The 26,576-nt window shown below is 40.9% G+C and overlaps 5 protein-coding genes across 15 annotated transcripts in view; 2 read left to right on the forward strand and 3 right to left on the reverse strand.

The window, feature by feature from the left end:
- Positions 1-4,598, forward strand: part of mcu (mitochondrial calcium uniporter) — a 59,519-nt gene extending 54,921 nt beyond the window's left edge. For all 3 annotated transcript variants that reach the window (XM_084947895.1, XM_084947896.1, XM_084947897.1), the window contains 2 exons: positions 506-622; positions 829-4,598. In XM_084947895.1, the coding sequence (XP_084804021.1) occupies positions 506-622; positions 829-909 (198 nt within the window). In that variant the 3' untranslated portion in view covers positions 910-4,598. The remainder of the gene's footprint in view (positions 1-505; positions 623-828) is intronic.
- Positions 4,599-6,519: 1,921 nt separating this feature from the next.
- oit3 (oncoprotein induced transcript 3) lies at positions 6,520-13,424 on the forward strand. Its single transcript, XM_084947894.1, has 9 exons — positions 6,520-6,685; positions 8,090-8,464; positions 8,553-8,663; positions 9,680-9,802; positions 9,903-10,025; positions 11,164-11,324; positions 11,482-11,894; positions 12,923-13,022; positions 13,190-13,424. The coding sequence occupies exons 1-9, from the start codon at positions 6,628-6,630 to the stop codon at positions 13,340-13,342; spliced, it is 1,617 nt and encodes a 538-aa protein (XP_084804020.1). The 5' UTR covers positions 6,520-6,627; the 3' UTR covers positions 13,343-13,424.
- An 877-nt stretch (positions 13,425-14,301) lies between these two features.
- On the reverse strand, positions 14,302-16,680 carry pla2g12b (phospholipase A2, group XIIB). Of its 2 annotated transcripts, none has more exons than XM_084949122.1 (4): positions 16,091-16,680; positions 15,537-15,613; positions 15,239-15,404; positions 14,302-15,131 (listed from the first exon to the last, which is right to left on the reverse strand). In XM_084949122.1, exons 1-4 carry the CDS (start codon positions 16,671-16,673, stop codon positions 15,013-15,015), a joined length of 945 nt encoding a protein of 314 aa, XP_084805248.1. In that variant the 5' UTR covers positions 16,674-16,680; the 3' UTR covers positions 14,302-15,012. The 2 variants fall into 2 exon arrangements, with proteins under 2 accessions (XP_084805248.1, XP_084805247.1); XM_084949121.1 differs by having other exon boundaries at positions 15,525-15,613.
- A 1,086-nt stretch (positions 16,681-17,766) lies between these two features.
- On the reverse strand, positions 17,767-22,504 carry LOC146374764 (uncharacterized protein C6orf118-like). Of its 3 annotated transcripts, none has more exons than XM_084949119.1 (10): positions 22,396-22,504; positions 21,439-22,055; positions 21,119-21,241; positions 20,620-20,679; positions 20,033-20,139; positions 19,885-19,946; positions 18,324-18,508; positions 18,153-18,206; positions 17,970-18,031; positions 17,767-17,875 (listed from the first exon to the last, which is right to left on the reverse strand). In XM_084949119.1, exons 2-10 carry the CDS (start codon positions 22,051-22,053, stop codon positions 17,833-17,835), a joined length of 1,311 nt encoding a protein of 436 aa, XP_084805245.1. In that variant the 5' UTR covers positions 22,054-22,055; positions 22,396-22,504; the 3' UTR covers positions 17,767-17,832. The 3 variants fall into 3 exon arrangements, with proteins under 3 accessions (XP_084805245.1, XP_084805246.1, XP_084805244.1); XM_084949120.1 differs by having other exon boundaries at positions 21,439-22,068; positions 22,396-22,497; XM_084949118.1 differs by lacking the exon at positions 22,396-22,504 and having other exon boundaries at positions 21,439-22,389.
- A 1,627-nt stretch (positions 22,505-24,131) lies between these two features.
- The window catches only part of pde10a (phosphodiesterase 10A), a 67,129-nt gene continuing 64,684 nt past the window's right edge, over positions 24,132-26,576 (reverse strand). For all 6 annotated transcript variants that reach the window (XM_084948085.1, XM_084948087.1, XM_084948088.1 and 3 more), the window contains one exon: positions 24,132-26,437. In XM_084948085.1, coding sequence (XP_084804211.1) covers positions 26,338-26,437 — 100 coding nt within the window. In that variant the 3' untranslated portion in view covers positions 24,132-26,337. The remainder of the gene's footprint in view (positions 26,438-26,576) is intronic.

Raw genomic sequence — 26,576 nt, forward strand, 5'->3', positions numbered from 1 at the left:
ATAATAGAAAAAAGTTCAGCTTTGATAGAACCTAATCAAATATGTGGATTTACTTCTTTTCCCTGCTGATTTGTTTTGTTAATTAACAATCGTGCACTGTTGCCTGACAAAAAGCATGGAAATAGATTAGATCTATTCATATTATCGTATTGAAAGCCTTTTTTCTAGTCTCCACACTTGTTGTGTTTTTGGTGCTTTCGCTGTACCAAAAAGTGTGACTCATTGTAGGCCAGTTATGCCGAAAATCTGTTAAGAACCACCCAGGAAATCATCACACTTGGGAAATTTAATGGATTTTTAAAAAACTTTTTAAAGCCTGGTGACATCATCGCCCTTCAGAAATGTGTTCAGCGTTTATACAATTGCCATAAATTTTTTAATCCAAGGACATGGAGCCAATTTGATGTTGGCTTTCTCACTCCTATAGAAATGAGTAGATGGAAGGTTTCTGATAAACTGGGTCCTCTTACACACAGCTCTGACTGCGTCTCTCTGTAACCTGCAGGAGTACGTTTATCCCGACGCCAGAGACAGGCAGTATCTGCTGTTCTTCCACAAGGGGGTGAAAAGGACACGCTTCGACATTGAGAAGTACAACAAGCTGAAGGATGATATCGCTGAGGTATAGTTGCTCGGTTGAAAGCTGGGTGTTTTGTAATGTAAAACCAGCGCTGCAGTCGCACTGGGGATTCACGCATTTTGCAGTTCAGCTCTCGGATTTGTTGTGCCAGTGGATACATGCGGATTTGTACCACCCCACCACATTTTATTTATTTATTTGAATTTTCACTTCCCTCATCTTCCTCTCTCACTTTACATCCTCTTCAGGTGGAGTTAGATCTGAAGCGTCTACGGGACCCGCTCCAGCTCCAGCTCCCGATTCAGCAGCTCACCGACAGCAAAAATTGATGGGAAGAGTGACCTCCCCCTCGCTCAGCTCCTGCAACCCACTTTTTTCCTCTTCTCTTCCGCTGTCCTACACCCTCCTCCCTCTTTCCCATCCATTCCTCTTAGAGTCCCCCATCCCTGCATCCCTCCCGCACCCGATAATCCCATCCCTTTATTCTCTGACGGAGGTTTTTTTCTCTTTTTTTTTTCCTTTTCTTTTTTGGGTTCTTCTTTTTCTTTTTCTTTTCCCGACTGGAACCTCTAGTCGGAATTGCAAGCAAAAACTGCTAAAAGGCGAAAAAAACAGGATGGTGAGAACATCAAGAACTGAAAACGTCTCACAGCTGATGGATGCTGGGGATGATGGAAAAGGAAGATGATGACGATAGCATTAAATTGGCCACAATGGATATGCCTCAAGTCTCCAGAGGGACAGCCGGCAGGTAACTCCAGGGATGAAACGGGAATTACTACACCTGTAGAACACTCCGCGACAAGGAACACGCAGCGGGGGCAGCTGTGTGTGTGTCTGTGTGTGTTGGCAGGACTTTCAGGCTACCTTGGGACACTAACCTTGGCTGCCCTGTGGGTTACCACGGCGACGCAGTCCTTCTATCTCGAGTGGTCAAACTGTCGACACACACGCCTCCTCTTGGACGGGGCAGGCTGCGAGGACACGTTTACAAGAAATCCCGACCGCAGTCACACCATCGGGAAGACCTTCGTTTTTCCTGTGGCCGACTCCTGCTGCCTCTCCCTCTCGGAGCCGCGCCTCCTCCAGGCGACGGACAGCTGTCACAGATTGACCTTCGTCAGGAGTCCGTCTCCACTCGCAGGATGCAGGATTGAAAACGCCTCATATCCTCTTCCTGTTTTAACGCCCTGTAGCGGCCCAGCCTGCGCAAGTATGACAGTACTACCGACAACAACATCACTGTGTGTTCTTTTATTCCAAAAAAACCGAAAAAACAAAAAGAAAAAAAAAAAGATAAAAATATTTTGGCACTTTTTATTTTGAAAGCCATAGTATATTTGTTATGGAAAAATATGAATATATATGTATACAATCAAATAAACCAGATGACCAGAGGCTAGTTTTTTCAGTGGGGGGAGGAGCTCTCATACAACAAACCTCTTTTTTTTTTTTTTGGCATCAAACAGCTCATCTTACACCCTCTAAAGATCTCCTGCCATGAAGGAAGCCCACTAACAGTCCAACGCACACTTAGTCGCATACGCACACACACAAAAAGCATCGCCCTATATGCAGTACATACATAAAGCTACCAGTTTTTATGCATTTTCATGGCAAATGCACACTGTATATGCCACAGTAACAGCATTCAGTTTGGATGTAAGGCTCGTTTGCATGGCTGCCAAGGGGCTTGGGGGGGAATCCAAATACAAGGGTGCTGTTTGACTTCTTTAATTATCTGAATGCAGCAATTGCTGTAGAAACGCTTAACATAACGGCAAGGTTGAAATCTTTACCGATCATTGCCTCAGACAAACTTACAAGCATGGTAATACACTTGATGAACTGGCTTCTACAAAAACTTCCTTAATAGCTAGAGGTTTTTAGTAAACTCCCTGCAGCTCAGTAACCATTGTCTTGCCATCTTGTGTTTTTTTTTTCTTTCTCTTACCAAATGAAATCACAAAATAAAAGCTCCATCCAACAACAAAACAAGTGTCATGGCATTGAAGTCATAGAGGTTTTCTCATTCAGAAACAAATCCAGAGTGTTCTCCTCCCACTGCTGCTGTAATGCCCCTCCCTCCCTGCTCCCTTGATGGCAAGGCGGGGTAGACTGCATGCTGTGGTATGCCCTCAGTAGAAATCTGTGAATGTGTAGGAGCATTATTGCAATTTTGTACTTAATTGGACACCTTTCTTTTCCACATTTGCTAAAGAGTCATCCACATCAAGCTGAAGTCTTATTCAGAGGTTGTACAAGCCATATATTTATGTTGTCCATTTTTATTTAGGGGGGATGGTCATGGAATAAATCTTTGCCAGGTTCACATATAAATTTATGTTCAGGCCGAGGATTGGTGGCCTTTTCTTCCCCCCATAATCATCTCTATAGCTTCTCAAAGCCAGTTATCTTCACTTCTGCAGAGGGGAGGCACACGTGGACTTAAGCTCCAGATCATCCTGTGCCTGTGTGTGAACAGTTGGCAAAATCCTACTGATGAGATGCTTGTGTTAAAATACAGATTTTATATTAAAATGCATGATTTTAGGGTCAAATCAAAGGTTAGACCTGCAGATCTCAAGGCAGGATTTTTAGTCGAAACTGTTACCATGTGTTTGTGTGTGTGTGTGTGTGTGTGTGTTTTACCTCCCAGGGAAAAGGTGCCTTTTGGATCATTAATTATTTAAACTTTTTTGACAATGTAGCAATTTGGTGAACGGCAACATGATACATGATAGGAAAAACTATAAGAAGAGAAAGTTAATCTCTTTTTTTTTTTTCCACGAAGAAGGGTTAAATTTCACTCTGTGGAAGTGGAAATCAATTTTTTGCTGTGTGTGTCTGTGTACATGAGTGTTTGTTTGAACCTGCATGTCTAGTGCACACAGAGCAAAAGTGCACATCACCATATTCATGAGTCCTTTGCTCCTAATTGCTGCTTGTCAATAGCGCTAAAAATCTATTTGGCCCTCATCCCGTTTTACGGCCGTCATCAGCTTTAAATTTGTCTGTCCTGAACACACGCGCACACACACACACGCACACACACGCGCGCACACACACAAAGAGAAAATGGTGTTTCCTTGGAGATGTTCTGCAGAAGGTGAGAGTCCTCCCCTCTGCTGTTTCTACACAACAACTCCCTCCATCATCATCGTCGTCGCAGCCTCCTTTTTCTTTTTTTCATGCCATCCACCGTTTATTGCCTTTTTTTAAAAACTTTTTTTTAAAACAATATATCAAATATAGGGAAACTTTATTCTAAAGAGGGTGTTGCATGAATGTATGTTTACATGGGAAATATGTTAAAAAAATAAATTAAAAAAAAGATGATTTATCAAAATAACTGCAAAGATAATTTAAGAACGTTGTTTGTAGAGATTCCTAGTTATAAAGTGCAGCGGGCGGGGTTGCGTCTTTAGAATCTGCCCTGCCAAATCTGATTTAAATCCAGGCCAACCAAATGCTCAAAGCCCATCTTCACCTTGTTTACTCCCTTAAATCCCTTCCCTCAGCTCCCCAATAAATGGAAAAAAACTCACCTATAAAAGAGGTTTTATGACCTCTCGTCTTGGAGTCCAAAGTAAAAGTGGCAGGTGCATTCTCTTAGCTTATTGGGGGCTATCTCCGGTTCGTATCCCTCCTGTTGTTCTTTTTCATCAACCCCCAGCCTTTTTTCTTCTCCAAAGTCACATTATTACAATGTTTTGAATTTATGTTCTGAATTTCTTGTTTTGTTTCTTTGTTGCGTGGGTGTGAGCACTTACAATAAGATTCGTTTAAAATGCCTGAAGAATGAAGCAGATTATTGGGTTGAAAATGATCTCGTACTTCATTCTGACCTCTTATTTACTTTTTCTTTTCTCCTGTTGACATGATGCTGTAATGTTGGCAAAAAAAAAAAAAAAGAAAAAAAAGGAAAGAAAATGTAAAATCCTGTATCATTTATGAAATATGTATAAAAGAGAAATGTAATTCAATTATCAATAAAATCCTTATCCAGTTTTTGGAACCAGTGGTCCGGTTAAAATTTGTGATTAATGTGTAACGCTGCCGATGTTTACAAGAAGCTTTCCAAGGTCTCGATGACTTCCCCAGACTTTCCTTGGCCTTCAGCCCTTCCTGCACAGGACATCCTATGAGATAGATCTGAGAGTCAACACACTCTTGTTTTTATTTTTGGTGCTTTTTCAATCTTGTTTTGATCATTAGAGCAGAAAAGGAATCATTTCCCTTGAATAACCCGAGAAAAGCCATGAGCCATATCGCTGTGTGGTTACACTTGGGTGCATCACTGCTTTAAGCTAAATGCTAATGACAGCAGAAAAACACACTCACAGTGACCAATGTGAGTGTGAGTTCAGTTGTTGACATTTGACATATAACTTCCTGTCTGCTCACAAGTAAAATACAGCTAAGGTCATGGTCTCAATAGTTTTGCAAAACATCTTGATAAAAAAAAAATTCATCCAAATGAATCATTAGAGCTGTCACAATTGTCTTGAGAGCAAACTAAATGTGATCTCTAATCTTCATGACCCTTCTGGTTAGTACCTAGCTGCTCATTTAGTTAAAAATCCAACAGGTCAATCTCAGCTAAAGGATCATAAATGGGATTTAGTGTCAGGAACTGGATCCGGCAGTGCAGCTTTAACAAAACTGACCAACTCACAGAGGTGTGTGGTTCCTTATCATCATCTTCTGCTTATTCGTTTTAGAGTCGTAGGGAGGTTTTGAGACTATCCCAACTGTCATAGGGTAAGAGGGAGGGTACACCCTCGATGAGTCACCAATCTCCTCTTCTGCATCCATGGATGGAGTTCATCCATTCATCATCAGTAACTCAGCTTGCTTCATCCATCCTACGGTGAATTTGGAATCGCCAGTTAACCTAACGTCATGCATGTCTTTGGACTGTGGGAAGAAGCCAATGTACCTTGAAAGAATTACACAAACGGGGAGAAAATTCAAACTTGACATAGAAAGCCCAGCCTGGAGTTGAGTCCCGGACCTTCTTGCTGTGAAATGACCGTGCTAACCACCATCATGCCACCCTCTTTAACGCCATGATATTAAAAATCAAGCCTAAAAGAAAGCATTGATCCTTAAGGCAAAGGCAATCCTTTTAAGCAAAGTCATGAAGAAGTCAAACTATAGTAACTTATTCAGATTATGACTCAGTTGTCCACATATAAGCCTAAAAATCTGGCCTTTAAATAGGAAAAATTAAGAGTATTACATAAAGGAGCAAATAAGGTTTTATAATACATATAAACATATAATTTATGAAACTCCTGCACTGTTCTAAAATACAAAGCTGATTCAGTCCATTTGTTCCCCAGAGACTTGCAGCCAGGAGGGCTAACGACGTCTTACTTGAGCTAAGTGTTCTGACTCATTTCTTCTAACTACCTCATGGATTAATGTCTCCACTGACTTAATTACATAATGAGACACAAAAACTGCAAGCCTCAGGTTGGCTTCTGCAGGTTTTAAATGAAAAGGGCAAAGCTGTAGATACTTTTTTGGCCTCCGCTGAAAAACCTAAGAGCACACGTTCACTCTGCTGGATCAGTTTGTCCTCACCAAAGGTCTCGCTGCGCTAAAATTTGAGTGTGCAAACCTCGCCGTCACCACCTTGAAGTGAAAGACGCTTCAGCGCGACGCTAAGCAGTTTAATCAGATCGGTTAAACCGCGATTAGATCATCACTCGTTTTTTCAACGAGCTTTAAATCAGGAAGAAAGGAAGGACAGACGTGTCTCAAGCTCCAGTCAGAAAACATGTGTTGGATATTTTAAAGGCATGTGCAGTGTAAAAATAGTTTTCTGATGGAAACAATGGGAGGATGGTCCTGTTACTGGATTTGGGGAGCAGAAGGTCAGGGATTCAAGGTGAGAGAGGGACATGACAATGTGACAAAGATAAGAGGTGACTATTAAAAACAGACTTCCTCAAAAAGATGAATCAGAAGTGCCGCACATATACAAACACACTCAGGCCTGAGCTTGGATCTTCTAACCAACAGCGAGAAAGCAGATCATGATTTTTTTGGTAATTACCGTTCTGGCGCTGGAGATTCTTGCAGTTGCAGGTGTAGGTAAGTGGATTATGCAATTTTCTATACTTACGTCCAACATAAGCAGGTACGTCTATAATAAAAACGTTTTTACTGTGATTAAAAGCAACGTGAGTGGGTAATGGTCAAATTTAATGGTCAAGCTGCCAAAAGCATTACTGTAGTTTTTACATAAATCTAAAGAAAAGGTCAGATAAGTGCAGTTTTTGGGTACTATTTTCCGCTGTAGATTTATACACATTTAATGCTCTGGTGAGTAGCAGTGTTACTGGAAAACCAGGCACAGAGCAATAAACGATGTCGGGCTTTGGCCACACAAGAAGTTGTTAGAGTGATCAGGTCATTCTTGTTTTGTCCACATTAATAAAATATCACTAGCTGTAACCTTTAACAAAAAAAAAAAAAAAAAAAAAAAAGAGTGATATGAAAGAGAGTAAGTTTGTGCACTGTTGCTCTTCGTCTTCATTTGTACAGACAAGATCAGGTCAGACATGGCTCCATATTCTCCCCAAAGCCTTATTAAGTTATTCATGCCCCATCTGGAAGATTTAATGCGGCCATTAGCATACATCCGCATGAGTCAGCTATGTCCTTTGCCCCTTCTGTGCTGTTGGAGCCGGGGCACATTTGGTCAGTCGTACGTCTCTCAGAAATGGCCATTAATGCTGTCAGAAGACTCAGACTGCGGATTGATCTGTCTGCTTTTACTTGAGCAGCGTGGTGACAAGATGTACTGTCCATTAGTTGGCGGAGGCCTATATAGTCACAAAATTAGACAAATAGCACAGTCTGCACTGTACTGTATGTGTTTGCCTTCACGTCTCTGGTCAGCTTCGTCCTGTCAGGTGTCACACACAAAGCACTTCCATGATCTGTCTGTTTATTCAGCCCTGCGAATACTGTCTGTTAAACCCTTCTTTTCCTCTCATTGCCCACTCCCTCATGCTGTCACCTTTTGTTTTATGTCTGCCCCTTAATTACACTGTTAAAAAGGGCATGAAGAAGGGAAATACTATTGATCGTTTTCCTGCACTTTGTTTATTCTCCCTGTTCAGTCGCTCTCTCTTGATTCTGCTGGCAGTAGTGAAAAGAGTCACCACTGACAGAACTCATTGGCTAAAGAGGCCTTTGAGGACAGCTTGTTGGCTTTTAGTCCAATTAAGGTGTTTCCATCTATCTGGCCAATCCAAAGCTTTCATGGTAACAAATGGTCAAGTGGGCAAAGTACCTAATGGTGTTAACTTGAATTCAAATATATAATAAAGCGTGCACCAAAGCCTCTTTCTGAGCCTTTATATGCCAAACTTCTTTCTCAATGATTCATCATTTACAGTTTAAATGATTTTTATTAAACACATTTATCTCACTTTTTAAGGATCTAATCATGTGGTGCTTATTTTCTCCCTTCCCACCACCCCGCCTCAGTCTTGGACCCCTGCTCTGCGTACATCAGCTTGAACGAACCGTGGAGGAACACAGACTACCACGTCAACCAGTCATCCGGCGTGCCCCTGTGTGACAGCCACGTCTCCGGTGAATGGTATCGCTTCACAGGCATGGCCGGGGATGCCATGCCCACCTTCTGCATCTCCGAGAATCACTGTGGCACACACGCCCCCATTTGGCTCAATGGCAGCCACCCAAAGCTCCATGAGGGCATCATCACCCTGCCTGTCTGCGCCAGCTTCAGCAACAACTGCTGCCAGTGGAACGCCAGCGTGGATGTGAAGGCCTGTCCTGGAGGATACTTTGTGTACCGCCTGCCAAGGCCGTCAGTCTGCTTCCATGTGTACTGTGGCCGTGAGTGAGCACGTCGGATGTGACATCTGTTGGTTCGTGAGATGCTTTTTTAAGTAGCCTGACTTTGTTGTTTTTGTGTGTTGCAAAGATTTCTACGATATTTGCGATGAGGCCGATTGCACGGGTCCCACGTGTCCGCAGTCTGACTGCCGCTGCGCCCCTGGAAATGTCCTGGGACCAGACGGACAAACATGCCTGGGTGAGACATGCAGAGAGGGAGGAAGTGGAGGGGACAGATAAGTTGTGCAACAGACAGAGATAAGCGAGGGAACACGGAAGACAGATAGGCTGGAAACGTTTCGTGGAAAACAACAAGAAAAATCAATCCAGCTGGATTTGCAGTCGGTTCACCCAATTGTTTTATTTTCTAATTAAGCTGTTCCTATGTTATTCCTCATTTACTCAACGTAATATCCAGTGGCAAGTAGGGTGACGATTGCTGCTCTATGTATTTATATCACCTATAGCACGATCATTTGTACAAGACATTCATTCACAAAGAGATTGGTATACCAAGGTATAAAGTATACAAATATAAATATATTAATATTTAAGTCTTATCTTGTGTGTTGGTTCACTCATATCCCCAAATCGTTCAACTGGTAATCTTTCTCTTAACTATTTTCACTGTTCATTACTTATTTTTAATGAGCCTATCACAACTTCTTTAGAATATTAATATTAAAATAAAGCTTATTTTATTTTAAGGAGCAGAGCCTGATTTAAAAAAGCAACAGAAGCAATCAAACATTTTAAAATACTGATTTATGGTATAAAAGGTGAGCATCTGCAGGTGTACGTGTGTGTGTGTTTGTGTGTGTGTGGCATACTGGGGCTTAATGATGGTTGACAGGCATGCTAGGGCAGCCTGGCCAGTTTGAAATTTACCATAATCTCATTATTCATCCATCTACCAAATCTGCCAGTCCTCACCTCAGTAATTACTTTCTCATTTCTTCATTCTGGCTCACTCTTTCTTTGCTCTCTTGCACTCTCACTTTTGTTTCACCGCACACTTTTATTTCATCCATCATTATTTCTTTACTGGGCCTCTCAGGATTATAAATGCTGGTTTAAAGTCCTTTAAAGTTGATGTATCATTCCTAAGTGGATGGCCTCAAGGTGATACACTCCACTCTACCCATCTGCTGCTCAGTTACTTAAAACGAAACTCATCTGATATTAATATCTGAACCTGTGTGTGTGTGTGCTCAGATGTGAACGAATGCGATCAGGGCAACGGTGGCTGTGCAGAGGTATGCGTGAACACCAAAGGCTCTTGGCGCTGTGAGTGCGGACGAGGCCGTGTGCTGGATGAGGATGGACGCACCTGTAGAGGTACAAGCACAGGCGTGCATTTATGTGTATGTGTTGTACAGAGATGAGTAAACTGGACACACACACACCTCCAAATACTCTCCTGTTCTCTGTGTTGAAGAGATAGCAGGCTGTCATGTTAACAATGGAGGCTGCAGTCATGGCTGCTCCGCTCTGCTGGACTCCTATCAGTGCCACTGTCCCAGAGGGCTGGAGCTGGGAGAGGACAAGCGCACGTGTCAAGGTGTGTGTGTGAGAAAAAAAAAAGGTAGATATTGGTAATAGATAATCAATCGGGCAAAAAAAGAAGCAGACGTGAAGATACATGTTTGGATTTATCTCATCTGATTTTTCAGCAGAGATATAAGGTGAGTGCATTTCTTCAGGTCATAAGTGACGTCTTTATTATTACTGTTGTCAGGGACGATCTATAATCATATTTGAAGAGAATAACATGACTGGCCTTTTCTAGAGAGCCTTTTTTGAGAATCAAGAAAAATTGTCTGTTGTCTGTTTGTTTGTTTTTTTTGTCATTTATGAAAGAAGACTCCAAAGAAAAAAAACATTTTTATTATGGTTTATTGAGCAGATTATGTTTTTGATTAACAGTTCACTAGATAATAAATCAAGAAAAAAAAATGTTCTTTTAAGTCAGAATGCAAAAACATTCACCTATAAACATTATTTTATTCTTGATTTATTTCTCAGTGATCAAGCACTAATGTTGTCAAAAGAGTACAAACAAAATCAAGGCTTTTGGATTTAAATCCCTTGAACAACAGTTTGCGAAAACATAAAAGGAATGATGCTGATATTCATAGTGGGGGAGCTGGAGCCAGCAAATCTTTGTTTATGGAAATAAGATGTAATTGCCAAAACTGACAATTTGTTTCTTTTCCTTGTGCAACACATAAAAAACAACAGCACGGCATCACATGTTCAGAAATTTCCAGCAAGAAAGTGATAAATCAGTAGAAACTACTAAGAAAAGTTAAGCGGCCACTAGTGGTAGAATGAAGCAGTGTCTCGGGGCGGCTGTGGCTCAGGAGATAGAGCTGGTCGTCTACGTATTGGAAGGTCAGTAGTTCGATGGCTCATCCTGGCTCCTGTAGTTGCTCCTTGTTTTTCTGCTGATAGAACTCGGGCAGATCTTTACTGTCATGGTTGCTTGGATGGATGCTTGCTTTTACTGGTTTCTGTATCATTACTTCTCACCACAGGGCATCATACTGTGTGATGTGGCATATGTTGTTGTATAATAATCACACAACTGTGAGATCATTTTAAGCAGCTTTTTGTTGTTTTATCCATGTAATAGTTGGCGATTTCTGTTTTATAGTGTTATAAAGAATCGGTGATATCTTTGACTCCCCCCTCTGCAGTTCCTGTCCAGTGTGATTCCAGCTCTATTACAGTATCAGTTCCTAAGGACCTTGTAGGCGGCCTGGAGCTCTTTCTGTCCAACTCATCTTGTCGGGGTGTCTCCAATGGCACACACATCAACCTCAACTTCAGCCTCAAGACATGTGGCACAGTAGTTGAGGTCAGAGGAACTTGGGTGGAATTTTTGATAGAATGTGCCCTGGGTTAAATATGTAAGCCTAAGGCTTTGAAAAATGAGCGGTGCACTTTAATATGGGTTGCTCAAGCTTGTTACTAACTGAAAAACCCATTAATGTAATATAAATGTTCGCTCTCAGGTGACAGCTAATAAGATTGTAGGGACCAACCTGGTGACAGGTCTCCCAAGGAGCAGCCCAGGAAGCAGCGGGGACTTAATAGTCCGCACCGGCAAGTTGGTGCTCCCAGTTACCTGTGAGTTCCCCAGGGAATATCAGGTTTCAGACGGATACCAGGCAAGCCAGCGCAACTCAGCCCTAGAGCTGGAGGGCCACAGTGAGGGGGTCTTCACTTTCTCCCTAGAGCTTTTTAAGGATGCCCAGTTTTCAGAGGCCTACCACACCCCACCCCAGCTCCGCCTGCATGACTCCCTCTTCTTTGGGGTTGAGCCTAAGGAGAGAGTGGATGGTCTCTCTTCCCTGGTGGAGAGCTGCTTTGCTACACCGGGGCCCAAAGCTGACCAGGCCCTCAAGTACTACCTCATCAGAGATGGGTGAGTGTAGGTTTCATGTTATTTCATTTCGTATATAATGTGAAATGTGCCTTATTTGCTTCTTCAATTAATCACTGTCTGTTTTGCAGCCCTCTACTGGCCAAAGATATAATGCAATAACCTACTTTAAATTAGCAATTGTCTTTACATTTGCAGGCGACAGATAGACAGATAGATGTCTGAAGAAATAATCAAAACAATCAGTCTGGTGTAAATAGCCACGCAAACAGATTTTACTTTATTTGAGCAGATTTTTAAACATGTTATTAATGGTTTCGTGGTATAAACTAAACTACTGTAGTACTACTTATTTGTAGTACTCACGCCGCTGACAATTTCATACATGCTGTGAACTCCTCAGATGGAGTTCTGTCCACCTTCCCTGTTTAGGACTGAATCTCAACGATAAGCCTGACAAAACCAAACATGCTTCACACTTTTTATGCAGAGTCACTCCTAGAAATGTGCAGCTGAACTGAACTGACCATTTAAAGTGTGACACACACACACACACACACACACACACACACACACACACACACACACAGAGAGAGAGAAAAGACGTTTCTGCCTTGCTAACAATAGAAGTGCATTGAGTTCCAGTTATTGTAGTAAATGTCATCAGTATGAGATCCCACTGCTGTGTCTTATAAAGGTCTTCTTGGCATCAGGTGCTCAACAGTTATCAAACCGGAAATCACTCTTTCAGCTGAAAAATGTCACTCTGTCTTGTACTCTGACTAGTTCAGAAAAAATACAACACATAGTTTTGGGTAGAAAAATGGAAACAAAATTTTTAAAATGTATGAAACACGCTTTTTTCCAGTGAATGCAGAGTTTTCCTCTGCAGACACAATAGGTCATCACTAAATCTATATTCATGTTTGCCAACAAATGCGGCAGGCTTTCAGGACCTTGAAGCATCTAATCTCTTGATGAAGTGCCTTGTTAGAAACATTTATGGATCTCTGTTTACTGCATTAAGATGCATGTGTGACTCTAGTTTCTCTCTTTGGCTTCCTACGCAGATGTATTGCTGATGAAACAATGACACAGTACTCGTCAAAGGACCAGCTCTCTAAGCACTACCAGGTCCCCGTCTTCAAGTTCATTGGCAAGGACAACCGAGTGAGTAAAAGGAGCATGCTGGGAGCCAGCTGGCGAATGTGTGTGGGCTGCCTGCATAGCTCTATACTGCAAAGACTGTATTAATAGACCATGTGAATTAGCAGAATCCTTTACACTGTGAAGGCAGTCTCAAAATATCAAAACAAGCTTGCTTCCTCTGTTTACAGCAAGTGTTCCTGCACTGCCAGGTGCTAGTGTGCCGGGCAGGAGACTCCCGCTGTGCTCAGCGCTGTCGGGGACGCGTCCGACGGGAGGTTCAGACGGATGAACCTCAGGAGCAGCACGCATTGAGCGCAGGCCCCATCATTATCCTGCCTTAATCATGGCAATTATACAATGCTATCAACACAAACATCAACAAAAAAGCCATGAAATTAAACGATCAGCACAGTTGCATTTAAACTGAAGTGAACACTTTATGGTTTTTCTCACTTTCTGTCATACGTACACTATTTGAGTGGCGCTTTTCCAGATTAAACATGCGTAGAGTTTGAGATAATAAAGTCAGCGTGTCAGTGTTTGTGCACGTAATCCTTATGAGCCAAAAGCTCAGATCTTAGACTGTGCTGAACATTCAGTTTCAGACTTATTTTGTACTCTTGTAATTTGTAAGATGTCAAAGAAAGGGATACCCAGCTCTGGCTATAAGAAAACCTCACCCACCTTCTACACCCACCTTTTTTTTTTTTTTTTTTTTTTGAGAAGAAGCCAAGCAGAAAAAAAGATGGTTTAAAGAAAGAGGAGTTAAAACAGCTTGAACTGACAATTGGCACCATGGCCAGTTGTAAGATGAATAAGGATAATTTTGAGCAGCTTTAGTAGAGTCCAAAAATAAAAATATAGAGATGGACATAAGCATGATGGAACCCCTTTAAAAAGGAATCGTCCAGTTCAGTTGATCTGGTAATCCGGAGAGTAAATAAATGTAGACATAGACACAAAGAAGCCAAGCGCACTGTATATATGTGTATACAGTATATCCTCCTTCTGCTGTTATTTATATTGTTGGAGATAACTTTTATCCTCATTAACACATCATAACAAGTTTGCATCTGTTGGACTTGCAGCACATTATGCTGACCTTAAAGTGAATGACATTTCGATTAAAAAGCGAGAAAGGCGCCACACATCACTCATAACAGCTACAACATGAGAGATGATTTTCTGGGTCACACTTTCAGGCATTTCCCAGGCTTGATTACAGCTTAGAGACTTAGTGGATTTATGGAAGTGGTTTATTTCTCACCCCATCTCCAACTTAAAAAACCACCCACCCCATCTAAAACATCTATAAGATGCGTTCTGACTCATTTGCTTGGTGTAATCGATGAGGAGCACGCCACACATTACAGTGTGCTGGGAAAGAAATATCAGAACCCCGCGTCTGGAAATTATGCATAAGCTTCATCACTCCGACAATTAATCTGGAGTTAATCGTGTCAGTTTAGCTGCAATTAGTCTTTAATGTATTCATAAAAATAACAAATATCTGGCAAATAACTTACATCAAGCATTAACATAGTAGGCATTAGATTTACATGACACTGACTTAAGGTTTGAGCAGCTTGACAAATTTAAGATAGCAACACACAAGGAGCCTTGAGCACCACAGTAATTATCTGGTGTCTTTCTGTCTAGAGGAAATTAATCCGGTGACAGTATCCTTTCTATCTTCCCGTCACACACTTTGTTTGGAGTCATCAAGTAATTTATGGTAATGGAGTCATAGAGTCAATTGGCCTAAAATGAGGAGCATGGCGAGTGAATATGCACGAACAATTGTGAATAAATCCAAAGAAATTGTTCACTTAAATTCCTCTTTTATGTCTTTTTCAATCTCTGGCCTCTGAATCTTGAGAGGGCTCTTGTGAGGCATCTCGTCTATGAAGGAAAAAAAAAAAGAAGCCTATAAATGCACGCTATGCGTGTGAAAATATGACTCTGTTAGTTGTCTTCAAAAGCACACAGATGATGTCCATAGTGTTCTGTGTCACAGTTCATCCCTCTCCTCTCCCTCGCAGACACACGCTGCCCTCTGACTGTTCATGTAAGGTCTGCAACCAAGAGTCCAAACTGTGTTGTAGAGAGCGTCTGCCATCGATTCACAGGCTAGGAGAAAAAAATATGAGAGGAGGCACGCTGATTAATTTATTTTTTCTTCTTTGACAACTTGTGGCTATGCACAGGCAGGAAGAGGGGAAAGTTAAATATCTCACCTTGCACTTTCGAAACAAACCCCAGACTCTTCTTAAGGTCAGAGCAGATGTCATGCAGGCACGAGCGAAACCTGGAGTCACAGTCGTACTTGCTCGTACCGCAGTTTTCATAGCACATGTCAAGCTGGTTGCAGCACTTTGTCATAGCAGGGATCCCCAGGTCAAGCTGTCAGAGATAGATTGTGTCAGCACAGTCTGCTCAAACCGAACATGTGGCTTTTACAGCCATTAAGGTTGTTAATGATATTGCTTTGAAAGCTGTTGGTGCTATGAACAGGCAACCTACAGCAGCATTCACCTGGAATCCCACCAGAGAGGTGCTGCAACCATTGGGCTCTGAGAGCTGGAAGCCAGGACGAGGTTGAGGAAGTTCTCCTGAGAAAACATGGAAGCTTCATTTAGGTCTTGAACTTGACTGCGTTAGCAAACAAATTTCATGAGTTGCTCCTGTTCATCCTCAGGTGTGTATCATTTCACAGATAAGATATACCTTCTGTTTGAGAACATGTATATGGATGATTGAGACGAGGGAAAGCTAAACTCCCACTGATAAACAGATGCATTCAGGTTTCGGTATAAGAAGCCTGAGGCCCAGGCATGTTATCTTGGATCAATAAAGAAGTACTTTAGCTCTGATAGCAGTGGAATCGGATCTAAAAGTTGAACTAACCAAAAAATATCTAGTTAAGGAAGCATATTGGAAGTGGAAAACACAGTAATCGTTTGAAAATCTGCTGAGGGCCAGAAACATTTTTTTGGGGGGAAGCTAAAAACAACAATGTGTAAAAACTCTTCTCAAAATCCCTTAAAGACCGGTGAACTTGAACAGAGAATTTTAAGATGGATTTTTACCATATCTTCTGCAGCGGTACTCACAAACACCATTGTGTCCACCGACCAGTTCCACCAGGGAGTCGAAGTATCCGTGCGCAGTCTGGAAACTATTTCTAATAGAGTTGAGGCCCCAGCTGCTGTCTTCTTGTTCCTGTGGTGTTTTCTGGGACTTGTTTGTCTGAACTGGTCTGATCTCATTCGCCTCTTCCCCAGAAGAAGGTTGTTCCAGGTTCTTAGCTTCTTTAGTAAAAGCTTTCAGAGCAGGGCTGTCTCCAGGAGGCCCATCACTGCCTGGCACTGATTCTTTGACTGTAGCACCTTCTGCCACCACCTGGACATCTTCTTCATGTTTGTCGCCTGATTGGCTACCCTTCACACCTATTTCACGCAGCGGTTTGTCACCAAAAACGCTGTTACCTGCGTTTGCCTCAGCTGAAGATGAATCACCTACTTCAATAGCAGTGACAGCATCTTCAGCAGCAACAACTGAATCAGCAGCAGGGCCTCCGTCCTCCTTTGCGTCAGTCTGGTAGTAGCCTAAAGTGGCACACGTCCCTGTGGACAGGCAGAGGAGGAGCAGGACAACAGTCCGAAGCAGCATGGTGTCGAAGTGGCAACAATCCAAGCAGAAGTGAGCCGTCAGTAACAGGATGGGAAGAGCTTAGACTGTGAGGGACAAAAACACACTTTGCCCCGACTGACTCTGTCATCCAGAGCGAAGACTTTGACCTCTGATTAGATTCCGGCAGACAGCAAAGCATTCCCTCATGTCAGGGGCAAAGGTCACCCTCTATCAATCCAAAGAAAAGCTTCAATGATTACACCAATTCTCTGTGATTATTTATCAAATGAGTACTGTCATCAAGGCTTTCTGCACACAGTTATAATTGGATTTCTTTTTCTTTTTTGTTAAGCCACGTGGAACTTGAACCTAGAGGAAAATCTCTTTAGGATTCCCATTAACGCAACATATTTAATACCCCGTTAAAGGAAATACAGCATTAAATAGAAATCCTATCCATGCTGACATTTCTCAAGACATTACAAACCCCTAGACTATCTTCACTGTTTTTGATAAAGGTTACACACAGACACTTCAGCCCTGAATAAGAACAGAGGCAAACTACAGTTAATATGACATAAGAGAGTGGAAGCATAACAGCATGAACGTTTTACGATATGTTATGATTTCAAGAGTAAATAAGTTCTGTGGCTCAGCTGGAACATCACTATGTGAAGAATAATAAGCAAATCTTGTAAGTTACACAGTAAAACCGATATGGGAATTTTGCTTTAGTGCAGGCGTCTTAATTTCCTGCTGACACAATTTTCTCAAAAGTCTCTGCTGCCCTCTAGTGTTTGAAGAGTAGGTTGCTCCCAGTTATTCCAGTACTTTATGTTTATATTTTAGATGGATGCTACACTGCTAGTTTATTTATGCAACGCATGACTAACTCTTATACACTCACGTAGCATTATATATACAGTATACGTGTTATGTTATTGTATCTTATTTAAGACTTAAGCTTTAAAAACTACTGCTAGACTAAAGCATCAGTAAATATAACACCGCCTTATGGCGACTGGCAGGCATACTTTTTCTTTTATTGCATGCTCTAAACCAAAAGCCTACAAAATGGATAAAGTAATCAGATAATTCTTAGTTGCTTGCTGGTTCTCAAACTCTTTTATTGAGCACACACTGCCTAAGTTTTGAAATGTCGCATTGTATTCTGTAGTTTTCCCGCTGATGAAGCCATTCACTCTGCTTGTAGATCTTGGTGTATTTCATCCCACAAAATCCTGTGTTAAAACACAGCATAGCAAGAAGAAGTAAGTAAAAATGGTCACAAACTAATCAAACTAATCAAACTAACATATACACTGTTCCACATACCGTCTTATGGCCTTGCTTGCTTTCTCCTTGTTCAGCACTGCTCTGATGTTGTTTTCAAGATCCTTAAAAGACAGCACATCTGACTCTCACATAGTAAACATACATTTGAAATATCTAATACCTGCAATTAAAAAAATAAACAAACAAACAAAAAACATGCTAAAAAAGACCACCCTCTCATACCTTGCTAATGACCCTTAGATGCTCATTTGAGGCTATCAGCTTCAATATTTCAGTCTGGAAACAAACAGGCAAAAAGCACATTTGTTGCTTAACTCTTAACTTTGCTCAGTGTGATTTACAAGTTGAGCTGTGCCTTTATAAACCAGTGTGAAATGAGGCCAAATGTAGCACCTGTTGGTCTCTGATATGTCCTTTAGTAGCTGTGGTTGTAACAGTGGATACCAACTTCTCTTCTAGCTCTTCCTCCAGCTGTTTGATTTCCTTCCAAACATTCATTACTTGAAGCCTCTTGAACTGGATGCTGTCAAAATAGCCAGAGACACTCATAGTATCCTGCAGCCCTGACCGACATGTATCTGTTCAAACACAGATGAGGTGAACATGAATGCAATGCATAGAGAACTGATAAAAATTGATGCGTACTCATCATGCCATGGTAATTTTGGGCTTAATTTCTTTGAATTTCTTTGAATTGTTGTTTACAGATGGGAGATGCTTTACAATCCCACCAGGGTGGTGGGATTGTAAAGCATACATCTTTAATGACTTAAAAAAACAAGAATTTGGTGCAGAAGTTTGGATTTTCTGTAATCTACACAGGGTCAAAAGCACACATACAGACTCAAAAATATACAAACATTCACTTAAATCTTTTAATATGTGGTGCTAAAAGTTCTACAATGTCTTTTAACTTGACAAGGTCCATTAACTTCTTGCTAGTGATGATTGACTACAACTGGTAATTTCTCTTTGCCAGCATAAAAAAAATCCTTTGACAGTAGTCAATGGATTGACCAACACTGAGAACAATGAGAAAAAGTACAAGTAATGCAGATGTGGCACCATGTGGAAGAAGAGCCAAACTGTCACCCTCAGATGGGAAGAAATTAGGATGTTCAGAGACAACCAAACAACTGCCAAGACTAAAGCTTGTCATACGCTGGGAAATGCTGGAATAGCGTCATTACTATGGACTAAGAGGGTGCTCAACAAGAAAGAAGCCTTTGCACCAAAATGAAGTTCTTCAGGCTTGACTAAAATGTGCAGCGGTCCACATGAACAAGTCAAAAATCTTCTGGGGAAAAGTTTTATGGTCAGAGAAGGCAAAGATTGAGCTATTTGGCCATGGTGACAAGAGGTATGTTCGGAGGAGTAAAGGAGGCTTTCAAAGCTAAAAACACGTATCAGCTGCCAAGCATGGTGGCGGTAGGATCTTGCTCTGGGGCTGATTTACTGCCAGGTGTACTGACACATTAAACAAAGTGGAAGGAATCCAAATTCTTCAACTTCACCTCAAATCAACAGCTAGATGACTGAAACTTGTAGACAACTGGGTGTTCCAACAGGACAGTGATCTCAAAGACACATAAAAACTGGTTTTGGAGTGGATAAAGCAGGTTAACATTAAAACATTCTGGAACGGCATTCCCAAAACGCTGACCTCAACCTAATTAAAATTATGGTCTAAAAGCTTCATTCATTAAAAGGTCTGAATTACTATGACATTCATAACGATAGTGATCATAACTGCATATGAAGACATCCCTACTGGGATTAGAAAGTGACCACTGACACTACAATGTTGTTTGTTATGACTGTTGGCACCAAAAAGTGATTATTTGTTCACTCTTAAAGACCGCAGATGTATCTAAAACTTAGCATGCTGTATAGCAAATTAACTGTTTACTAACAATAAGGTACAAAAATATGTTAAGGTAGTCTTCAGACTTACTTTTCTTGTAACTGTCCTTCGGGTGCATGGCAGCTGAAATGTTCTGTAACTCATTTTGGACCCTGAGGTTTGAAAGGACAAACACACTTCAACTAAAGAGAATGTACATAAGTACAAGCCTGCTGCTGATACTTTTGTTTTGTGGTACCGTTTCTTCTCCTCTAGAGCTCTTCTAGCCTCCTGCTCCAGCCTGCAAACCTCCTTTTCAGCATCGTCCAACTTGGTTTCGCTTACTTTGAGTGAAGTATTCGGTGACTGAAGCAAGAACAAAACATTAGGACCTAAATTATTTTCCAAAAAAGCAAAAGATGCTTGAGATTAATGCTGCTAGTAGCTTGGCTACTGCTGAAGAACTAAAGGTTTTATCCTTCTCTGTGGGAAGTTTAAATATTTACTGTTTAAACCTTGTTTAGAAATACGTGTAAGCTTTTTTTTTTTTTTAAAGAAACATTAACTGTAGACAAAGGACTGAAAATATCCACAAAATCAAATAACGAACTCTGTGACAAGCGGCATCTTTGACTCTTTGAACTGTGAGGAAATCTACGAATATCAGCACTGTTGTTTTCCTTTTTTATGTAAAACAATTTCCATTCTTTAAAGGCAAAATGAGCATGAGAATGTATTGTATAGGAACACTATGAATGAATGTCTTTGACACAAAAATGTCTGAATATCACAGTCATTTCTCAGGTTATATCTTCAGTATGTGTGTCTTTGGGCAGTGTTCCTTACCAGGCTGCGTGGTGAGGACTGCAAACTCATCAGGTGGTTGACGTATAAATCATATTCTGTCTGGAAGAGAAAAGAAAACTTTATTACAGACTGAGAATTATGTTGATTTAAAAAAATGTCCTTGTAGAAAATCCTTCAGAAAAAGATTTTACAAGTTGTATGCACTGCAGCTCACTACCATGTTTAATAATAACAAAAAAAGGATTTCAGCTGCATGAAAAGTAAAATTGCGCACTTTGCAAACTGCAGCATGGGAAGTCTTTTTACTGACAGTCTAAGCAAAACTATCATGTGCAAAAGAAACTTGAGGCATTCGTTATGAATGAGCAGTAATGGAACCATCGCCCTCTGATGACCTCTTCTCTGATGCATCGCGACCAGGTTCCGGTGGCTGCTCTACTTGTACTTGCTACTCGAGGGACTCACTCTCTCTTGGCTCTAATACATCTGTCGGTACATGCTAAAAATGAGCTGGTGGGTACAGAGGAAATGGAAAAACCTTAATTTCCCTCAGGATGCGTCCAAACACTGGCGAGTCTTCACATACATCATCAAAGACGTCACTGAACACCGCAAGGCGGTCTCTGCTGGGCCAGCTCTGCGCAGACAACTTAATCAACCCCTGCGCACAAGACCACACACACAATATTAGCAGGTTAAAAGTGTGTTAGAGTGTATGCATGTTGAAGTCTGTGCATGTCTTTACCCTGTGTTCAGAGAGCACTTTAGGTTTACTATATCATGCAAAATTCAAAAAAAGAAAGAAAAAAGCAATTACAGACAGTTTATTGATGTCATGGTTTGTGTCACAATCCTCACCTCTTGCAGTTTCCTCGCATGCATTTCAGCAACATTTTTTACAGCCCAGAGGTCCGGTTTGGCCATGACTTGCCAGCCAAAGCATTTTTTCTTCTCTTGCTGGTCTTGGTTGTTCAGGCCGTCCTGGTCAGAACGGCTCAATGTGAAATGATGATTTACCCCCAGATCAGATGGAGATTTAGTTTTTTTCTGAGAACAAGCTTTCAGCTGGACAGGCAAAGTCCTTGAGGGACGGTAAACTATCTGAGATAGACTTATATGTTCGCTTCTTTCAGGATGTGATGTATGATCTTGTGTGTACCCCAAGACTCTAGGCTCCACTAAAGCTGTGCCAGAAGTGAGCTCAGGGGGGAACTCTTTCATTTCATTCTTTTTTGCCTTTGTCTGTATCTGCTGGAGAGATAGTGGGTTTCGACTTTCTTCTTGGCTCTGAGACATCCTCCAAAAAACCGACTTTGTCTCCTCTTGAGGCTGACTCTGGTTCAGGCTGCGAGGCCCCAGATGACCCGAGGAGTAGGCCAGGATATCAGCCTTCTGCCCGGCTTCAGCCGCCAGCAGCAGTCTGTGGATATCGCTCCCATAGCGCCCAGGCTTTGGCTTCACACTGCTGGACATGGCTGTGAAGGCCAACTTATTGTTGTATAGTTGTTTTAAAGACATACGAGTAATAATATCTAATTATCTCAAGAGGTGTACAATTTCTTAAAATATTAAAAACATTTGTTATTCTTTCTGGTGAATAGAAATGCACCCTAAAAAGGAATTTTCTCTCAAACGAAATCAAAATGACTTAAATTTTATGGTAAATCCAGACACTGCACAAATAATTCAAAGAGAGTTTACGCTTATAGCAAAACTACTAGTGCCTCATATTTAAGCTTTCACGTGATTAATTTATTTACTAAAGATCGTGCTGCAGGATAACAGAATGAAATAAACTCTCATTAATGACCTCACCTGTTAGCTAACTGTAATTTGGACAGGCTCAGGGCAGAAAACAAACTTTCTTCATGGCCGCAGCAGTCTGTGCTTCACTCGGTTGCCAAGGTGATCGAAGCGCGTAATGTTTGTGCTGCGTTCAGTGTCCCGATAATAATCGTACCCGTGAGCTTTCAGGCGCTAGTCCTCACCTGGACCTGACGAAGAAAACAGCTGGAGTGAGATTGTAGAGTACTCTATGCGTTAAGTAAGTTTGTGTTCATAGATATCTAAACATTAACGCAATTATGGGATCAGCTTACTTATATTCAAAGAAGGAAACTATTAAAAACATTTACATCTATATAAAAAAAAAAATCGTTTCATCATTTGATAAGAACTCCAGTGCTCTTCAATAAATACTACATATTTTCCTGCACAGAACGAAAAAATAATACAAATCTTTGTGAACTGGGGAAATGTTGTTACGTGTAAAAACTTTATTCAAACTCTTCTCTTCATCTTCACCTGGTTCTTTGTAATAAGTGGGTTATTATGTGCATTAAACACAGGGCCCTGAGGGAGGAGGAGAAAAACAGTGAAACATGGACTCAGGGTTCAAGTCACCAGAATACACAGATGGCAAAATTGAACATGAATAAAAAACTGTAATGTATTTTATTGTACATTAATATGGTTGTGTTGCAACAACGTTTTGCATTCATTTGCATTCTTGTTTTGTCCACTACCTCAACATGTAAAATGTTATCATTAGAGGTTTATTTAATGACTATTCACATGTGACATGCCACAGTCCATCTCTAGTCTGAGCAATGACTTAATTTAAGTAATTTAAGTTCCCTTAGTCAAAATGTAAATTTAAATTGATCATCTCTGTGGGAAGAATGCAGTCAGATTAAATATTGTTCATATTGTTTACTGAGAATTTGTAAAGAAATGTTTTTTAATAGTCAGTAGGCAATGGCGCCAAAAAGATACTACATAATTATATGAAAAAATATGAAAGTAAGACAGAATTGTACAGTGAGTCATCTTTTTGTCTTTTTACTCCATCAATCCAAATGTGCTTAAACTTTCCCTCCCTCCATAGCACCAGCTGCCAACTGTTTAACACAGTGATGGATCTGTAGTTTTGGGCAGCCATCTTGTAGAAATTCGATTGTTAACATGAATGATAACGGCAGCGGATGAGGCTTTATTACAAAACTAGTTCAGTCAGCTGCAAGCCTTTCTCGTGCAAGGACAATAACACAACTATACACACTCCCAGAATTCCAAGAGGAGATCTCAGGAACTCATCTTCTTAAAAGAAAAATTTATGACATTCAGATTTTGCCGACTTTCGTATTCTTTTACTACATTTGTTTGACCAGCTCAAAGGGCAAAAATGATATTACAGAGTGAATTAAATATAGTAATTATTACAGAGTTACTATAAAGTGTTGATACTGAAATGCTATAGATGCTATAAATGATAAACACTCTACTTTTCAATTTATTTATAGCTGCAAACAAGAGGCCATTTCACAAATTTCCTGAAATTTCTAATAACTCAAAAGTATTAAAAAGTATTCCTTTCTTTTCTTTTTTCTTTCTTTTTTTTTTTAGAACAATTAAAAAGTTGGGTGATGCTACTGACCATTCAGGGGTGATGCATTGTTACTGATCATTGAAACAGGATGCATTAACAGTGAGACTCCCCACCCGGCCCAAGAAAGAAAGGTATGTAGGTAATGAATAAACTGGCACAAAGGTGTATTTTCAGGTATTTATTAAAAGTCATTTGGGCTACTGCTCTTACATGTACAGTTAAGACATTCCTCAGTTATTCTTGGTAACAGTAACATGTCTAGACTGTTTAATTTATCTTAATGTTTACTTTGTACAAAACAAAAAAAGGCCAACATTATTTTTCTTTGTATAAAAAATATAAGTTAATTTAAATTTAACTCTAATTAAGAAAATAACAATAGTAATAATAGCAATAATAATAATAATAATAATAATAATAATAATAATGATAAGCTAAACATAGTGCAGACAATAGGATATAACTGGTGCTGAAAAGTAGAAGGGACAGTGCAGTGACTTTATCATGTTGTCAGGTGGGGTTGGAGTGGGGAAAAGACAAAGCTTTCTTTCATGCTCGTGCTCTCTCTCTGTGTCTCTCACACACACACACACACACACACATACACACACTCACAGTCAGAAAGTGCGCGACTGCCATTCAGAGTAGCACCATCAGAGCATACATCTCAGTCTGTACAAACTAAATCCTAGATTGTACACAGTATACACCTATATGCAAAAAGTTTGAATATAAAGTTCGGTTTAGGTGCATGCTAATTGTTGCTCTTGGTTGAAGCTTACTGGAAGCAATTCTGAAAAGTAGGACAGAGCACATCGTGGTAACTGATGGCGGGCTTACCCACGTGCCACCACCAAGCATCTACAACCAACGAAACATTCATCGAAATGTACATTCACAACACCGGGGGCCGCAGTATCAGTCGCATAACAAATTACTGGAGCAATAGTGTCAGTCTCTGAGGGACACTGTCCACTGGAATGACAGTTTCAGACAAATAAATTTGTCTTTTGGAAGATCTCGGAAACTCATCTGAAAGCGTCCAAATGTGTGTGCGCCCCCCCCTCCCAACCCCCAGCATGAAGTTGGAGAATCAGTGTAAAAGAGGATGATTGATTTCCTTCGAGGGAAACTTCAGTCACACACCGGCAAACGGTCAAACTACATTCTTCACTTGCAATCCCAGAGTTGGACATATTTCACTTTAGCTTAACAGGTTAGACATTATGGGAAAATATGAAGCAGATGACTGTTTGCCGTTAACTTCAGCCTCTATGAAACTTGCTTATAAAAAAAAAACAAAACGATAAAACATCCCAAACTATGCAGTCCACTTCCTACAGTCATTCTTTAGTTAACTTGTTGTGCAAAGTAATTGATGATGTGATAGTGGCATCAAAAATGAGAGAGGAAATTAAGCAGTATGCAGTCTTGGCTTAATATAAACATCTGGAACGGGAACCTTGCTCATTTCTTTTTCCTGATCTCCGTACTACAAACAGTGACTGCTGATCTGGGGTCAGATCCTGTTAATCCGAAGGATGTTGATGTACTGTGCAGCAGGTTTCTACATGCTTGGGGCTAAAAGGCTGCGGGGTCCACTTCAGGAAACATTGTGACTCTCTTGTGACTGTATTCACAAATGTCGGCATTATGTAACTCATCACAGTTCATCCACGCTTGTAGCATACACTGCAGGGGATTTCTGCCATCTCCTCGCAGAATAGGCTGTATGTCTTTATTCAAGTACTGCAAAGGATTTTTGCTGAAAAAGTAATAAAAAAAATCTAGTGTCCACCTTCTCAATGAGATGGCATTACACCCCTACATCTGCTCCACACATTCCTTCTGTCTCTGGGAATACCTTGCTGAAGTAGTGCGCATACGGCAAACACAGAAGGCAAACAGTACCGTTTAAAAAAAAAAGAAAAAAAAAAAAGCCTGAACTGACAACAAGATTTCACATATCCTAGCCTGTGAAAGGTTCAGAATAAGGCCTCTGCAAATACAAGACCATAATGGAATCAGCTCATATGAAGAAAAATAATAAAATAACATAATACAGCCAAAATAAAGCAACCAAGTCTGTTCTACCAAGTGAATTCCCAAGCTGAGTGGACGTAGGGCGATGGATTGAATTCCCTCACCAACAACTGTCTGTCACTCTCTGGGATCGGTGAAACCGTCAGTGTTGACACCTCCGTCACCCGATGAGGTAACTGTGTGTGTGTGTTTTGAAAGTCAAGTCGCCTTTATCTAATCCGTCTCCTGCCAACACAGATTGCGGGTTCATTCCCCTTCAATGGTCTGGGTCCACGGCAGGATTCAGGCTGTGTTCCTTTGGTGAGCAAGCAACCCTCCTTTGTCTGTCAGTTGTCCACCTTAACAGGGCCCGAATCACAAGGCCGGCTGGGCACGATGTCCTCCACCTCTCCCCTTGCTATTTTCTCCCACTGGCCCAGGTTCTCTCTGCAAATACAAACCACCTCGATCAGATGCACAGTGGAAAAGATTTCATTTACAAGTGCAGAGGCATGGCTTTGAGTCTGAAATAAGAGAATTAAGAATCACACCAGTACACAAAATTTTCAAATCATGCAAAAATTGC

Source organism: Perissodus microlepis, chromosome 13, assembly GCF_051167445.1.
Source record: "Perissodus microlepis isolate ML-2025 ecotype Zambia chromosome 13, ASM5116744v1, whole genome shotgun sequence".
Lineage (NCBI taxonomy): Eukaryota > Metazoa > Chordata > Actinopteri > Cichliformes > Cichlidae > Perissodus > Perissodus microlepis.